The sequence below is a fragment of the Onychostoma macrolepis genome, chromosome 14 (genome assembly GCF_012432095.1).
Source record: "Onychostoma macrolepis isolate SWU-2019 chromosome 14, ASM1243209v1, whole genome shotgun sequence".
NCBI classification, from domain to species: Eukaryota; Metazoa; Chordata; class Actinopteri; order Cypriniformes; family Cyprinidae; genus Onychostoma; species Onychostoma macrolepis.
In genome coordinates, this window is record NC_081168.1 from 10,439,192 (window position 1) to 10,456,432 (window position 17,241).

General features: G+C 36.4%; 2 protein-coding genes across 6 annotated transcripts; both read left to right on the forward strand.

Moving 5' to 3' along the window:
* Window positions 1–209: 209 nt before the first annotated feature.
* adh5l (alcohol dehydrogenase 5-like) lies at window positions 210–6,128 on the forward strand. Of its 4 annotated transcripts, none has more exons than XM_058797601.1 (11): window positions 210–437; window positions 640–707; window positions 1,099–1,200; window positions 1,478–1,625; window positions 1,811–1,898; window positions 2,008–2,227; window positions 2,315–2,575; window positions 2,762–2,894; window positions 2,999–3,137; window positions 4,208–4,277; window positions 4,593–4,828. In XM_058797601.1, the coding sequence occupies exons 2-10, from the start codon at window positions 690–692 to the stop codon at window positions 4,230–4,232; spliced, it is 1,134 nt and encodes a 377-aa protein (XP_058653584.1). In that variant the 5' UTR covers window positions 210–437; window positions 640–689; the 3' UTR covers window positions 4,233–4,277; window positions 4,593–4,828. The 4 variants fall into 4 exon arrangements, with proteins under 4 accessions (XP_058653584.1, XP_058653585.1, XP_058653581.1 ...); XM_058797602.1 differs by lacking the exon at window positions 4,593–4,828 and adding an exon at window positions 4,465–4,534; XM_058797598.1 differs by lacking the exon at window positions 4,593–4,828 and adding an exon at window positions 6,064–6,128 and having other exon boundaries at window positions 211–437.
* zgc:77938 (Alcohol dehydrogenase class-3-like) lies at window positions 4,216–10,425 on the forward strand. Of its 2 annotated transcripts, none has more exons than XM_058797597.1 (10): window positions 4,216–4,277; window positions 6,064–6,139; window positions 6,259–6,360; window positions 6,516–6,666; window positions 6,901–6,988; window positions 7,118–7,337; window positions 7,425–7,685; window positions 7,855–7,987; window positions 8,179–8,317; window positions 10,074–10,425. In XM_058797597.1, exons 2-10 carry the CDS (start codon window positions 6,122–6,124, stop codon window positions 10,096–10,098), a joined length of 1,137 nt encoding a protein of 378 aa, XP_058653580.1. In that variant the 5' UTR covers window positions 4,216–4,277; window positions 6,064–6,121; the 3' UTR covers window positions 10,099–10,425. The 2 variants fall into 2 exon arrangements, with proteins under 2 accessions (XP_058653580.1, XP_058653579.1); XM_058797596.1 differs by lacking the exon at window positions 4,216–4,277 and adding an exon at window positions 5,075–5,134.
* The last annotated feature ends 6,816 nt before the right edge of the window (window positions 10,426–17,241 follow it).

A 17,241-nucleotide genomic window follows, 5' to 3' on the forward strand; every position in this document is an offset into this window, starting at 1 on the left:
CAGGTGTCATTAATTGGCCCCACTATCCTGTCCTACTAACCAATCAGGATGTAGCGAGGAGGTGCTTATTTTTCTTTAAAGGAGCCTCAGTCACCATTTACTGTCATTAGAGTTTTTTCCATACATAAAAGTGAATGGTGACTTAAGACAATTCTGTCAAACTCTCCTTGTGTGTTCCAGAGAAGAAAGTCATACGGGTTTGTAACTGAGGGTATAAAAAAGTATAAATAATGATATAAATAATATGAAATTGAACGCAGTTTCCAAACAGCTCCACTAGATGGAGATTTCGTTCCAGCTTGTTTTGATTCCGCCGGCCTCGCGCAGAAGGAGGCCGGTTAGCCAATCACATGAGGTTTGGCCAGCATCCCAAATTCTGAATATGCAAAGCAGAAAAGAAGTAACAACAACGCTACTCTCTAAACACTAATCACTGAGTGAGTTAAGAGTAATAATACCATGTATTTCCTGTATTGAACGTCCTTTTGAATGGTAAAATGTTGAACTGTTAAGTAATAGAGATTAATATAGCACACTTGACATGAATAACCTTTTTTGTATAATCATCAGAGTATTTCTGCTTTTGCTTTGGCATTTTAATTGTCATAAATGTTCTGTCTTTGCAACGTTGTCTATTAGACGAAAGACCACAGTGGAAAGATTCACTGTATCAAAAGTGTGTCGTTGCCATGGAAACTGAGGGTAAGGTAAGGACATAACAGGAAATTAATGTATTGTTGTAGCAAATGAAAAGGTCTAATGCTCATAAACGCTGCATTTATTGGATCAAAGACACAGTAAAACAGTAGTATTGTGAAATAATATTACTATTTTGAACAACAGCATGATCCTTAAGAAATCCTTCTAATGTGCTGATTTGGTGCTCAAGAAATATTTCTTATTATTTTCAATGTTCAAAACTGCACTGTTGTGCTGCATAATATATATTGGGGAAACCGTGATGCATTTTAGGATTCTTTGATAAATAGAAATAACAGCATTTATTTGAAATAGAAATCTTTCGTAACATTATAAAAGTATTATGTCTTTTTTTTTTTTTTTTTTTGAATGGTGGTGCATAATAATTTTATTCCTAAGGTGATCGAGTGCAAGGCAGCAGTGGCCTGGGAACCAGGAAAATCACTCTCCATTGAGAAGGTGGAGGTTGCCCCTCCCAAAGCACATGAAGTACGAATTAAGGTAGATCCATAACACTATATTTATCATGTTAGGCTAGATGTAGCATAAATGTAGACTAAACTTAAAACGCAACTTAAAAATAGGCCCGAGAGTAAGGCCTGAGAATAACTATATTTCTTGCTATGAACTGTATGCTTTTAAATTGTTTGACCATTAATTTAAAAACTGTATTTAAATATTTTTTATCATTTTTTTTGTTTGTTTTTTATTGTGCTTTCAATGAACCAAGTATTATTTTATTTTATTTAAGAAGTGTCTTTTCATCAACTCTTTTTAGATAGTAGCATCTGGAGTATGCCACTCAGATTGGGCTTACCTGTATGATGTTGCTAAAATGAAGCCACGACCTTTTCCTTTGATCCTGGGACATGAAGGAGCTGGGATTGTGGAGAGTGTTGGTCCAGGTGTCACAAAGGTATCTAAAGGTAAACCAAAAAGTCCATCATGAACACTTTTAATATTCTTACTTCTAACAAGATATGGAATGTTTATAAATACAAGTTCTGATTTCTCAATTGCTTCATCTTAATCACTTTGTCCTAGATACATGCATGTAGAAGTGTGTAGGCATGTGATTATTTCAGAACACTTTATTTTTATATATCTGCAGGAGATAAAGTCATTCCTCTGTTCCTGCCACAGTGTGGGCAGTGTGAACGCTGCCTGAGTCCAAAGACAAACCTTTGCACCAAAAACTGGTTATAATAATAATAATAATAATAATACACAATTTATTTATAGTAAATACTATGTATTTTTTCTTCTACTTTTGAATAGAGGTTAACTGTAGTTTTCTCTGTCTCCCAGGGACAAAACTCAACAGGGTGTTCTTGCAGATGGCACCAGCAGGATCACCTGCAAGAATCAGCAGATTTACCAGTTTATTGGTATCAGCACCTTCTCTGAATATACTGTTGTTCCAGAGGACAATGTCACCAAGATTCACCCAGACGCTCCACTGGACAAAGTCTGTCTGCTGGGCTGTGGAGTGTCTACAGGATACGGAGCAGCAGTGAACACAGGCAAAGTGTGTGTGATTTCCACTTCCATACGATAAAAATAACATCCCACAAGCTTGTAGCGTGTGCTATTTTTTTGTCATTGTCTTCCTCAGGTAGAATCTGGCTCTACGTGTGCGGTGTTTGGTTTGGGAGCTGTTGGACTGGCAGCTGTCATGGGATGCAAGGCTGCTGGTGCTTCCAGGATCATCGCTGTAGACATCAACCCAGACAAGTCTGAGATCGCCAAGACTTTTGGAGCAACTGAGTTTGTGAACCCTAAAGACCACAGTAAACCCATTCAGGAGGTGCTGAGGGAGCTGACTAATGGTGGTGTTGACTTCTCTCTTGAGTGTGTGGGGAATGTGGGAGTAATGGTAAGTTCCTATAACCAGTGTGTATTATTATTTAATTACTTGAGTTTTATTAGTAGAGCTGTCATTTTCAAAGATGTTCTTACTTCAGTGTCATTTATATAAGCAAATCAAGTTGCCATGTAGAAGAAAGTCATTTACTGTATGTGCCCTGTGGTTAATTGAACTAATACAATTTCCTCTGACAAGAGGGCTGCTGTGGAAGCATGCAGTCCTGCAGGGGGGATTTGTGTGATTGTGGGTTGGATTGAGGTGGAGGAACTTTCTCTAGCCCCCCTGGATATCCTACTAGGAAGAACTCTGAAAGGCACTTATTTTGGAGGTAAATGCTTTCCCTGTATTTAGTGTAGTGTGAGCTGTTATGATGGCAAATGCGCAAAATGAATAATTTTACAGTAATTAACCTGTTGTTTTCCTGATTGACAGGTTGGAAGAGTGTTGAGGTGGTGCCCAGACTTGTTCAAGACTATATGAGCGGGAAGCTTCTGCTGGATGAATTTGTGACACACAGACTGACTCTAGATCTAGTTAACCAGGCCTTTGATCACATGATCACTGGGAAAAGGTCAGTTTTTTGCATCTATTAATGAACACAATTATGGATTTGTTTTATGATGAAAAACACCAGAAAATGTTGCCTTATTATATGCTTAATAATTTTGTGATATTCTGTAATGTCCAGCATAATCAAATGTTAATATATTATATAAAAATTCATTCATCTTTAGAATAACTCTCACAGTTCATATGCATGGCCGTAACCAGGGTTTGAAAATTAGTGAGGTCTGGGGTGGGTTTAAGAATTTTGCTATAGGCTAATTACCCCTACAAACACAACTTTATATACACTAAACACTTTAAAAGAGACAGGAATGTTAAAGATGTTTTCTCTGTTTTGGAGAAATTGTTAAATTATACCATATTTATTGCATCAGTATTTATTAATACTTTACTATAGGGTGGATAATTTTATCAGTTGTTTATTATTCATGCAACAATAGCTACATATTGCTATTATAGATTTCATTAATAACTATTGCTATATAGATCATAACTTTGTATATGATAACTCTGTTTTTGATAACGTTGCAAACGTTTCTGACAGATAGTATCATGATATTTTTTGTATTTCCCTTACTGAATGTGAATCCTGTCAGCAATAACCTATCCGTTGGTTTTTTTTGTGATTACTGTCAGTTTAAGTGCTGAAGATGCAGTGTTTCCAGATACTGCTATTAAAACAAATAAAAACCGAAACTGAAATTATTAGTCTAAACTGAACTATAGCTACATGCAGACACTCGTATGTGGAGTTTTAAACTGAAAATTAGTCATTCAGAGAACAAATTTTATTTTTGAACATGAAAAATTTACTGAGGTCTGGACCTTGGTGACCTCGTAGCCGGCTGCGGGTATGTTCATGTGGTATTGCAATATTATATTAAAATTGTAATGAAAATAAAAAGTAGTGACAGATCTTTTCCTCTGCATTGTGTGTAACAGATTATTGAAAACATTTTGATTGTGGAGGGGCGGGGTTCAAGAGAACTAAATGATCGTACATGAATGAATGCATGAATGAACACATTTATAAAATACTTATGTAATTTGTTCATTTGTTTCTCTTTTTCTTAGTATCCGGACAGTGATTGAGATGTGAAATGGAGATGATTCTCAATATTCTTCAAACAACTCAAGTATTCTGGTGGGTTCCTCTTCCTCTCTAAAGCCTCGCAATCAATGTCATAAGTTAAATGTCATTATGAACTTTGCAGACTAGTATAAAAGACTGTTTTGCAATATTCACAAAGAAAAATGTATTATTATATATTTATATCTATATAAAGATATGTCTATATTTAGACAATGATTATCTGTCTGCTAATCAAAAGGTCCCTTTTCACTGCCTGTATGTATTGGCTAAAGTACACAGGCACAGTGAATTAAAGGTGCAGAAGGAAAGGAAAAGTCACATTCACTGAATAAAGCATTGCTTGTTCTTTTTGTCTATTGTCTCAAGGAGAATACAAGGACCATGTCTGTTATGATCAGAAACTGTTCCACACAATAAAGCCAAGTTTGTTGAATTTGATTTGGTTGTATCTCTTCTCTATTAGCAGCAGATGGCAAGCTTGCACTGCAGGACATCCTTATTTACGCCATTTTTTTTCTCTCAATATACACTGTACAGCAAGAGTATCTCTCCCTTCTGTGTGCCTTGAAATTAAAATTAAAATTTCACCGGTCTGACTTTTATTATTTCTTGTAGGCTTATAGTCATTGAATTACCTTCAGTTAAGTGTTGCAAATTTCCATGGGGCTTCAATACATGCTGATCATGATCAAAATCATTTTGCTTTTGCGGCCATTGGGAAGAGGAAGGTTGACCCATAGTTATCTGCAGGTCATCCAATCACATGCAAGCAGGACTTTGTTCAGCTGCTGGATTGGTCAATCAGCCAGTAACACGTTTTGAATAATTATATAGCAGCTGTGCACTAGTACAAAGTACACTAGTACCAGTAGGTCCTCTCCTGAGCCCTGACAAAAACAGCTCTGCGTGTAAGTTAATAATAGCATACAAACATTTGCAAACTGTAAATCTGTGCATGCAGTCATCTGCTTTACTGAATGCATTTTAAATATAGTAAACTTGTCAAAACTCGAATTTAGCTTTGAGGGATATCACAATCCCCTAAATGGTAATGAATTTGAAAATGTATTAGTATACTGACAGTATAAATCTTAGGCAATGATTTATTCTTACTGTTTTTTAAGATCAAGTGAAGATGTTTTTAATGTTTAAGAAATGTGTACTGTTTACAAAAAATTGAAATTAAAACATCAGCATTCTACTATGAAAAGTATTACATGCTTGTGATGTAAACTTGAATGAATGTAACACATTATATAGTGCACTTGCATACTTCCTTATTGCTACACCATACAAGGGTAACACATTTGATACCATATATGCAATGTCATGCCTGTGTGCACAAATACGGATATTAGTGGAATATAGGCTTTAATATAAATATTTTAATTTTTATATTTCAAAATGGTTTATTAATGATGAGAATCCATCAGAATAGCTTTAAAAGTGACCCACTTTACATGAAAGCTACTGTTTCCTTTCATCTAACATGTTAAGCAAATGAGGGATGTTACTTAAATTATGCCCTCACAAATATTTAAAATAGTGCAAGAATGCATGTATTTTTTATATTTTTATAATTAACTTATCTTATTAAAAAAACAAAAAAACAACAACAACACAATATGTTATTTTTATGTGACAATAAAAAAAAAAAAAAAATGAAAACAGTGCTACATACAGTACATCATGTGTTAATGCAATGTCAGAACCATCAAATATTTTGGAAACATTCTGAAACAAACCATTCTCCAACCTGTTCAATATTTGGAGGGGGGAAAAAAAAAAAACTTTAACACATATTACAGCTTTTTTAAAAATTGTTCATGTTTTTTAGGTGGCTGTTTATAGACAACATTGGAAGCGATTCATTGGATTAAAAGTGTGTGGCTAGCATGGAAACTGAGGGTAAGGTAAGGACATAAATAGGTAAGGCAAAAAAGTCCTCAGATAGTTATCCTCAAAGAATGATGAATGTTTTTTAAAGACTATGAAACCAATTCCATTAACATTTTTTTTTTCTTTCTCTAAGGTGATCAAGTGCAAGGCAGCAGTGGCCTGGGAACCAGGAAAACCATTCTCCATTGAGGAGGTGGAGGTTGCTCCTCCCAAAGCACATGAAGTACGAATTAAGGTACAGTAGGTCCATTACACTTCACTGAGCATATATAATCTGTTTACATATACAACTCATATATAGACTTGCGTAAAGACGGTATTGTGATGTTGTAAAAATGACTAAGCAGTGTTTATATATTAGACTAATGACTATCAATTGACCCATGTCAGATAGTAGCATCTGGAGTATGCCACACAGACTGGACTTTCCTGCATGAGGTTGGTAAAACTATGAATCCCCAGCTCTTTCCTGTGATCTTGGGACATGAGGGGGCAGGAGTGGTGGAAAGTGTTGGTCCAGGTGTCACAAAGATGTCCATAGGTAAACGAAAATCCACGATGGAAACCTTTTTTCCTAATTTTTAGAAAAGTCTGCCAAGCATTAATCATTATATTTGCCTTTGCAAGTACAAACATGTAACAAACGCATGTACAGTATGACAAGCAAATGCAAAGAAATAGCAAGATCAATTGTGATTAAACTGTAAATATTTTCTTCTTTCAATTTTGCTCCAAGTTCAAAACACTGCACTACCATTCAACCATTTATCTACAGGAGATAAAGTTATTCCTCTAGTCGTGCCACAGTGTGGACAATGTGAACGTTGTCTGAGTCCAAAGACAAACCTCTGCACCAAAAACTGGTGAGTTAATGTTACTGAGTGATGTTTGTGTGCTGTTTTTTTTTGTTCTTCTGAACTCATAGACTTTATAGATTCATGAGGTAGGTGATAAAACAAATCAGTTCCATTTAGACCCTCTTTATTTCCTAGGGAGACAAATCAGCAATGTCTTCTTGCAGATGGCACCAGCAGGATCACTTGCAAGAATCAGCAGATTTACCAGTTTATTGGTATCAGCACCTTCTCTGAATATACTGTTGTTCCAGAGGACAATGTCACCAAGATTCACCCAGACGCTCCACTGGACAAAGTCTGTCTGCTGGGCTGTGGAGTGTCTACAGGATACGGAGCAGCAGTGAACACAGGCAAAGTGTGTGTGATTTCCACTTCCATACGATAAAAATAACATCCCACAAGCTTGTAGCATGTGCTATTTTTTTGGCATTGTCTTCCTCAGGTAGAATCTGGCTCTACGTGTGCTGTGTTTGGTTTGGGAGCTGTTGGACTGGCAGCTGTCATGGGATGCAAGGCTGCTGGTGCTTCCAGGATCATCGCTGTAGACATCAACCCAGACAAGTCTGAGATCGCCAAGACTTTTGGAGCAACTGAGTTTGTGAACCCTAAAGACCACAGTAAACCCATTCAGGAGGTGCTGAGGGAGCTGACTAAAGGTGGTGTTGACTTCTCTCTTGAGTGTGTGGGGAATGTGGGAGTAATGGTAAGTCAGTGTGAAAAAGCAAATGTCTTGAATCTTTTATCTAACAATACTTTTGGCTATTTCAAATTGTAAAAGCAAATCAAGTTACTATGTAGTCAGACAAGAACATTACTAATCCGGATTCATATGCAGATTAATGAACTGATAAAATGTCCTACCTTACAATCAGAGAGCCGCTGTGGAAGCATGTACTCCTGCAGGGGGAGTCTGTGTGATGGTGGGCTGGACCAGGATGGGAGAACTTAGTCTGGTTTCTGAGGATATTCTATTAGGAAAAACTCTAAAAGGCTCCTATTTTGGTGGTAAAGCATGCCTGATAAATTAAAATATGTCTTATGATGATCTACTGTAGCCTATATGTTGCAGCAAAAGGTTGATGTGATATGGAGAATTAGGTCTAATCATTTTACAGTCCTCTCTAATTTCACTGTGTATTAGTGGAAAAAACCTGCAATTTAAAGTAACTTCTCTGTTCTTCCTGTCTGATTGACAGGTTGGAAGAGTGCTGAGGCAGTGCCCAAGTTGGTACAGGATTATATGAGCGGGAAGCTTCTGCTAGATGAATTTGTGACACACAGACTGGCTCTAGATCAGGTTAACCAGGCCTTCGATCTTATGATCACTGGGAAGAGGTTAGTTCTGTGAATCTGTATGTCTGACATTTTTCAGTATTTCTGTATTCTGGAATGGTCATATACCACACACATTAGTCAAGAGAAGAAATTCTTTGTTATGGTGTCTAATTATTTTTTATATATATACAGTCATGGCCAAAAATATTGGCACCCTTGGTAAATATGAACAAAGAAGGCTGTGAAAATTAATCTGCATTGTTAATCCTTTTGATCTTTTATTTAAAAAATTCACAAAAATCTAACCTTTCATTGGATAATAAGAATTTAAAATGGGGAAATATCATTATGAAATAAATGTTTTTCTCTACCTCTTTTTCCTTTCTACTTTTTGAAACCTCCATTTGCCAGTTTAACAGCTCTAAATTTTCTGCTATAATGCCTAATGAGGTTAGAGAACACCTGACAAGAGATCAGAGACCATCCCTTCATCCAGAATCACTCCAGACTTTAGATCACTTTAGATTCCCAGCTCCATGTTGGTGCTTCTTCTCTTCAGTTCACTCATTTTCTATAGGGTTCAGGTCAGAGGACTGGATGGCCAGCAGAAGCTTGGTTTTGTGCTCAGTGACCCATTTTTGTGTTGTTTCTGAGGTTTGTGTTTGGATTATTGTACGGTTGGAAGATCCAAACATGGCCCATTATAAGATTTCTAACAGAGTCAGTCACTTATTGATTTTTTATCTGTTGGTATTTGATAGAATCCATGATGCCATGTGTCTAAACAAGATGTCCAGGACCTCCAGCAGAAATATAGGCCCACAACATCAAAAATACAGCAGTATATTTCATTGTACACATGGGGTACTTTTTATCCCTGTGTTCACCAAACCCATCTTGAGTGTTTGCTGCTAAAAAGCTCAGTTTTTAGTTTCATCTGACCATAGAAGCCAAGCCAGTCCCATTTGAAGTTCCAGTCGTGTCTGATACTGAATACGCTGGAGTTTGTTTTTGGATGAGCGAGGAGAATTTTTCTTGAAACCCTCCCAAACAACATGTGGTGATGTAGGTGCTGTTTGACAAATTTGTTTTGGTTTTCTGAGCCTGAGATTCAACTATTTTCTGCAATTCTCCAGCTGTGGTCCTTGGTCTTTGGCCATTCAAACTCTCCTTCTCACCGTGCATTAGGACGATATAGACACACGTCCTCTTCCAGGCAGTTTCGTAACATTTTATGTTGATTGGAAATTCTTAATTATTGCCCTGATGGTGGAAATGGTAATTTTCACTGCTCTAGCTCTTTTCTTAAAGCCACTTCACCAATTTGTGAAGCTCAAGTATCTTTTGCTGCACATCAGAAATATATTATTTGGTTGTTCTCATTGTGATGGATGATTAAGGGAATTTGGGCTTTGTTTTCCCTCCTATCTGTGAAACAGGAAGCCATGGCTGGATAATTTCATGTTCATAATCACCCTGGAGTGCTCAAGATTGTGAATATGAATAGGAATATACTTCAGAGATATTTTACTCATAAGAATTTGTGTGCCAATAATTGTGTCCAACGTGTATTTTAGAAAAACATTTATTTCATAATGATATTTCCCCCCATTTTAAATTCTTATTATCCAATGAAAGGTTAGATTTTTGAGATTTCTTTAAATAAAAGATCAAAAGGCTTAACAATGCAGATTAATTTTCACAGCCTTCTTTGATCATATTTACCAAGGGTGCCGATATTGTTGGCCATGACTGTACATACACTTATACATATACGTGCATACATGGACTTAACCTCTTTCTCTCTCTTTTTCAGTATTCGTACAGTAATCAAGATGTGAGATGAATAACTGTCTTTAAACAAAAGTGTTTATATTCTGTTCTGACATTACATCCATCAGGGAAGAATCGGTGTTGTCATAATGCAATGCAATAATACAATAAAGTTGCATAGGTCTTAGTTCAGATCTCATTGGTCCCAAATCCTATTCAACATAATTATACAGTAAACATTAATAAACTTGTCACATCACACAGCTATTTGATATTTAGTATGGTTTCATGTGTACTATACAGAAAAGTTTTATTTATGATATGCTTCTTTAAAATGCTTATTCTCAAGGAATATGTATTGTTTCACGCAATAAAGCTTATTCTGATGCATTTAATTTGGTTGTATCTTTTCTTTTTCACCAGTAGATGGCAAGCTTGTACTACAGACATCCTTATTCACTTCCTTTGTCTTCTGTATGCTGTTTGCATTGAGACTCGTGAGTTTCTTCACTCTAACCTTTATTATTTCATATCACCGAGGCTTGGCTCAATATCCGCTAAGTGTTCATGCGTTTATGTTCCAGATCGTTACAGAGCAAACCACAAGCACTCCAGTCTCTTAACTACCATATACCATTATTGCCCTTTGAAACCACTATCCACCAGTTTCCATCTACAATAATATTATCATCTGAGCCTTCATTGTCTTCTAGTGGGACATGAGAAGTCTCTAGAAAAATAGAAAGAATTTTGTTATAGGGAGATGGATGGGTGCGTGTCACTAGGGCTTACATGCAGCTGATCACGGGTTGCATGTTGACCTTGGTAATATTATATATTGATTTAATATAGCATGCTCTTGAGGGTTAGAATAGCAGTTGTGGCCTGTCAGAGCCAGAGACAAAAGGCTGGCTGGGGAATGCCTCTCCATGATGAACTGGGATGGCTGTCCAGGAATTTGCTTTATTATAGTTCCATTCAGATCAAATGAATACTCTTGGCAGATTCCCCTCCCCCTTTTCCATCTTTACATAAAATGGAAAATGAAGCGAAGTCTCCCTCACGTTTACCCCACCCCTGCCATATTGTGCAATCAATCAGAGATTCAAAGTTTTCGTTGCTCTTTCCAATGAAACAGAAAGATTGCTGATAAATGGAGACATCAAAAGATAAAAGACAAGTAGCAACAGGTGCTTTTCTAATTCATTCAAGCTTTTCTCAAAATAAAATAAATACACAAAAATCTATAATTCGTTAATTGGGCCATTCAGGCTGTTTATTTTCAGTTAGTTGGCAGATGTGAGATGAAAAAATAAATAAACCTACACTTTTATGTTAGTAGAGAGTAGCATGAAATTTTAAAACCTTATATTCATTGTGATAATTGGGTAGGCTAGTTGACAAATAAAAATTGTGTGCTATGGTGTGACATAGCAAAATGTAGAAAAATACATACAAATAACATGAGAAAAATCTATCTTAATTCTTAGAGTTACAAATAGCATGAAAGAGGTTTATCTTCAATGTCAGATTTTGTTTTTGTTTTTTACATTTTTCCGTCACACCATAGGACACATTGACAACTACCCAATTGCTTTTGCAGTAAAGACGTTGGTTGGTTGGAATTAGAACAAGTGATGTCTGATTCTACAACGAATGGTCCAGTTTGTTTAAATTAATAGGTCAAAATTAAATATATTTTCAAAACCTTGAATCAGTTGAACCAATTGCTTTCCAAAATGACTCCGCACGCTGAGGACATCTGCTGGTTAATGCAAAAGCATGTTCAATGAAATGTTCTACAAAACATTGCAGGTCTTGTCATATTGTAACAATATGGCAACAAAACATTGCAGATATAGATTTTAATCAAGGTAGTGCCATACTTCACTTTTCTTTTATTTTTTTACAGGAATGAATACAAGGCTTTGAGGGAGAAGCACACTGCGTTCAGTGCACTGTTACTGTACTGCTGTTTAACTTACCGATTGTTCAGCTGAGGGAGTGGGGGACTTACCATAGATAAAAACTCAATAAAAAAGTTTTTAAAGTTATGAGTTTTTAAAATTACATGATTTAGAACCTGTACATTGCACGCCATTTATAAAGACTGTACGTTTATCCCTCACATCCCTTCATCTGCGTTATATTCAGTAGCCTACGTCTTTATGTCTAACCTGATTAAGGTCTATTGTAGTCTACAAAGTATAGATCAATAGTAAACACCCTTTACTGGTGAACAAGAAGATGGTAAGAACTTCACAGAAAAATCTATTTAGGCAAACCTAAATCAGTTTTGTGAAGCAGAGTTTCGAATGCTCATTTAATTGTCTGAAGCGATTATATATTTTATCAAAGCAAATAAATGTATTTTTTTAGTATTTTATGTGAATTAAATATTTATATTTTCAAAAATGATTCCATGCCAATTAAAATAAGTCACATGTTTATGGTAATGGTGTGACCTTTGATTAGGCTGCCCTGTGTGTTTTTCATCGATGTGATTGAAGGTAGAGTCAACTAAAGCAATGGAGTATCAGATTCTAATGAAGAATAACGATTTGTCCTGTGTGCTTACCATGACAGATATGAGACATATTCCTCTCACATGAGCTTGGTCCAGGCAAATATCAGGCATTTACCCTGCCAAATGTGTAGTCAGCGCCGTGCATCATTCCGACAGACATGACAGCCTCATAAGGAAAATTGACAAACAACGGAAATGCCAGCATAAGTAAATATTGCTGAGCAAATATAGCCTGGAAGAGAAAAAATGTCAAAGGGGCTGAGTTGCCTTCCTCAATATTTAGATGGGGATCAAAAGATTTCTCCCTTAATTATTATATTTAATGTGTGTGAGGGTGTTGTTCAAACGTGTGTGGGGGTGCATCTGTGTGTTTGAATGTGTGACACTGCTAGGTGGCGGTGCAGTAAATCCTAGTGCCAAATAACTTTGGTCACAATGCAGGTCTTCCAGTGATCATAAGAACCAATTTTTAAATTCTTGTGCATGCTTTAATCAATATATTATCTCTATCATTTATCATATATCAACTGATAGCCTCAAGGATGAAGAACCTTCCTGTACAAGAAATTCTGTACAAGAGATTCTACCAAATTGTGCCAGGACTATTTTATTTTAAACAAACTATCATGGGTAGTTGGACACATTTCTACCCAGGTGGCCTAGGTGCTGAAAAATATATGACAAACTGGTCAGACCATGTAGGATCTGGGCCATAATCTACAGAGCGTCACTGTGAACGACATTACGCAAACTGAGAGACAAATCCCATGATTCATTTGATCTGAATGTAGAAAAACGCATTTGTAATGCCTTTGAAATGTAAATGTATTTATGTCAGTTAACTTAGTAATTGCAGTGATTTGTGTGCACAGGTAAATCAAGATTTGTCAAGAAGAAGACTTTGCCAGTTGGTATTTCTCTCATGTGGAAATTGACAAATAAAACGTGCAAGTATGAACAACTGAGTCAAGATTCATAATATATATGACTGTCTATTTGAATGTTCGTTTGAAGTTGTTTCTGTGTTGCCGAGGCATAAAATTCAGTTTTGGTTGTCTGTATTCTTTAGCATTTCTTTGCTTTGAAAGATGTCTCCTTTTGTGTGCTACTCAGAGCTCAAAGGTTTTGGCAGAGAACATGAACAAACACAACCTCTGGATTGTCTTAATTGATGGTACACTCAAGCTTCAGTGGCAATGATAACGTTAAAACAAGTACCTGAGACAGAGAGACAGACAGCACACATACACAGAGAGAGAGTTCAGAGAAAAAGACAGTGGCCTAGTTCAGATGAACACAAAGCCCAAACTGCCATGGAAGAATGCGTCCCTAAGTCGGGGAAAGACCACCCTGGTAGAGGCCCTATTTTAGCAGTAAATCCGGGCCATTAGTGTTAATGCCAGCCAATGCCTCAGACATCCCCAGCCTAAAGCTCAACACAGCAAACCCGGATCCAGTGACACAGTCCTGGCTGCTCTAGCAAGGGAAACCCCTTATCAAACGTGCCTGGAAGGGTTAGGAGAGGTCAGCAATACTGAAGTTGCACACCTGCACTGCAGCGGATCTCCTCGTCTGAAGTTGGTTGACATTGGATTAGCATAGCCTGTTAGGAATTTTAAAGGAAGTAAATTATAATTATTTGACTGGTGAAATGACTGCGTACAAATCTACTTTATTAAGTAAAACGATCCTTTCATCCTTTCAGGATTGTATATGACAAAAGCAGTGCAGAGAAAGCTATTTAGACATTATAATGGTAACACTTTACAATAAGCTTAAATATGTTACAATTTATCAATGCATTAGGTGCTGTATCATACACTAAAATGAACATTAATGCTTAAGCATTTGATAATCTTGGTTAATGGTTGGTTAATACGTTTTTTTTTTTTTTAAAGAAATAATACTATTATTCAAAAAAAAAAAAGTTAAATCACTGTTTCCACCAAAATATTAAGTAGCACAACTGTTGATAATAATAAGATTGATAATAACATTTATAATAATAAATGTAGAATGATTTCTGAAGGATCATGTGACACTGAAGACTGGAGTAATAGCTGCTGAAAATTTTGTTTAAAAAAAAAAAAATCTATTTAATTTTTTTTTAATAAATGCAGCCTTAAGAAACTTTTTACAAAAACATTACCAAACATTTGAAAAGTGGGCCTAGTGTAAATAAATGGTATAAATTAACATTTAATGTATCATGACCAAACACTATTTCACTATTCAGAAACATATGAACTGAAGCATTAACTAATAGCTAAAAAACATAAAATGCAGCACAACGACTCAATAAATAAGTTAACCACCGTATTTACATAAATTGTCTGAACAACCAATCAGAAATTAGCTTGAAAAGTGAACTTATTGTGAAAACAGCTGTCAGCCTTCTTAAAAAAAAACTCACCAACACTGGTGCAAAAAAAAAGGTTTGAGACAATGCTAAGGTTTGTTTGTTATGACGGTTTGCTAATACTCACGTACAAGATTTGAGGTCATGTTGTGTAATAGCTGTGAAGGGACACAAAAAACACCCACACACACCACCAAAATGGATGGTTAGCATGTATGTCTGAGGAGCAATTACGCAATTGCAGTGTTAAGAAACACCGTCAGGCTTGTAAATGGGAGGAAGGGCCTCAGCACCCTTGATTCTCTACATGTTTTGACTGCAATGACACAGAGTCTTGCCTAACAAAATTTACATACTCAGATAAATATGTTTGTTGCATCGTACCCAGACATGTTGCACAAAAAGTCATGGGTGTGGAGGGATAAATAAAACAGAAATTAGCAACACCACTCTCTGTCTGCCTCCCACACAACAGAGATACAGAAGGCACAAGAGACATTTAGAATATATGCTGTCTGTTACCTTCAGCTAAGCCTGGTCTTAGGTTCAATAGCTCACTGGCTATAATCTTACACCATATTCACCAATGTATTTGTCATTTTATCTGATGATCTACACATCCACGACATGAACATCTACCCTGTTTTATTGTAGTATGGAGCAGCAGAGGTGACATAAGATAATGTTTTTAATGGAAGGTCAACTCATGTTTGAATGAAGGTGCACAGTGTTACTTTGGCTAAACCTGAAGAAGAGCATTTATTGAATATGAACGTTTGCTTATGGGGGAGGAATGTGTGTGTTTAAACCTCATACTGGGAGTGCCTTCGGAGGCTCTATCTATTTAGCAAATATCGAACGTTTCCCCCCTCAGGTGATCGGAAACCTTTCCCGCTCGTGCGTGCTTACACTTTAAAATCCCTAAGAGCAAATATAAGCAGCAGCAGATTTGCTTAATATCAACTCTGCCACAAAACACACACCCGTGAAATGTCACCACGGTCCCCAGGTACAAAGTCAAAATCTAAAAACGTCAAACAAGCAGGGTGCGAGGCATGTTTAAGTTGGGAAAGCGGGCCTACACGTCCTCTTGGCGCGCACAGAGCTTATCTCACGAGGGGACTAATAACTACGAAAGGACGACATAAAAGAAGAAACAAACAACTGCCTGTTTTAATTGACAATATTTGAGGTTAAGGTAATTGAGGTGGCCCTAGTGTGCACAGCATCAGTAATGAGACACTAAAGGGAGACCTCCTCGGATGGCTGCTAATAAAGAAGCCATAGCTAATCTTTTAAACAAACATTCATACTCAACTAACAAGGCTACTTGCTGTCACATCATACATTATGTATATTTTTCCACCTCATTTTTGACTTTCGGTGCGCTCTTGAGTTGAGTTCATATCCAAACACATCTCTTTCTCTTCCCTTCTTGGGTAACTTTAATTAGCAGGGGTCTCAGATAGCGCCTCTCACGAGGGGAGATGGGCTAAATTCTCAAAACAAACAGAGCCACACTGGCTTCCCGTTCTGTGTCTTTTCATCTTCTCCTGCCTGGCCTGGGCAGCCAGTGGCACAGAGCAGCAGAAGGGGGCCACACATGGTGTAAGTAAACACTCATAATTGCATTAGATCCCCCCCTGTGAATATGTAATGCCTTCTCAATACCAGAGTGCTAGGGGACAGATCCTTCACTTTTTTCTCAGTACAAAGACCTTCTCCTCGCATGAGAACTTTGCCACGCAAATTTGCAAAGAAAATCAGACATTTTAATGGTCAATTCAGATGGGGTGTGGATTATTTCAGCTTTTTAAATGTCATTGTCATTGCTTACTCACCCTCGTTTTGTTCCAAACCTGTATGACAAAACACAATATATATATATATATATATTTTTTTAATTATTATTATTTTTTAATTATTATTATTAGTTTTTTGTGGAATTCATGATGTTTAAAAATGTCAAAATAACAGCATTTATTTTAAATAGAAATCTTTTGTAATAGAATGTCACTTTTAATCAATTTAATGCATCATGGCTGAATAAAAGTACTAAATAAATTTAAAAATCAGTAATTAAAATTTAAATACAATTTCTTTAATTTGGACTCCAACTTTTGAACAGTAGACAGGCAGTATTTTTACTTGCTTGCTTATTTATTATTATTTTTTTTTTTAGAAAACTCATCTTCATAATTCAAAATTACAACAAATCAGACCTAAAATAAACATAACGTAGGCTCTACACAAAGGCATAGATGCAGTTTTGTGAGTAAGATCAGAGAAACACTGAGTCAACACCAATCCAACGCTGAGAGGCCT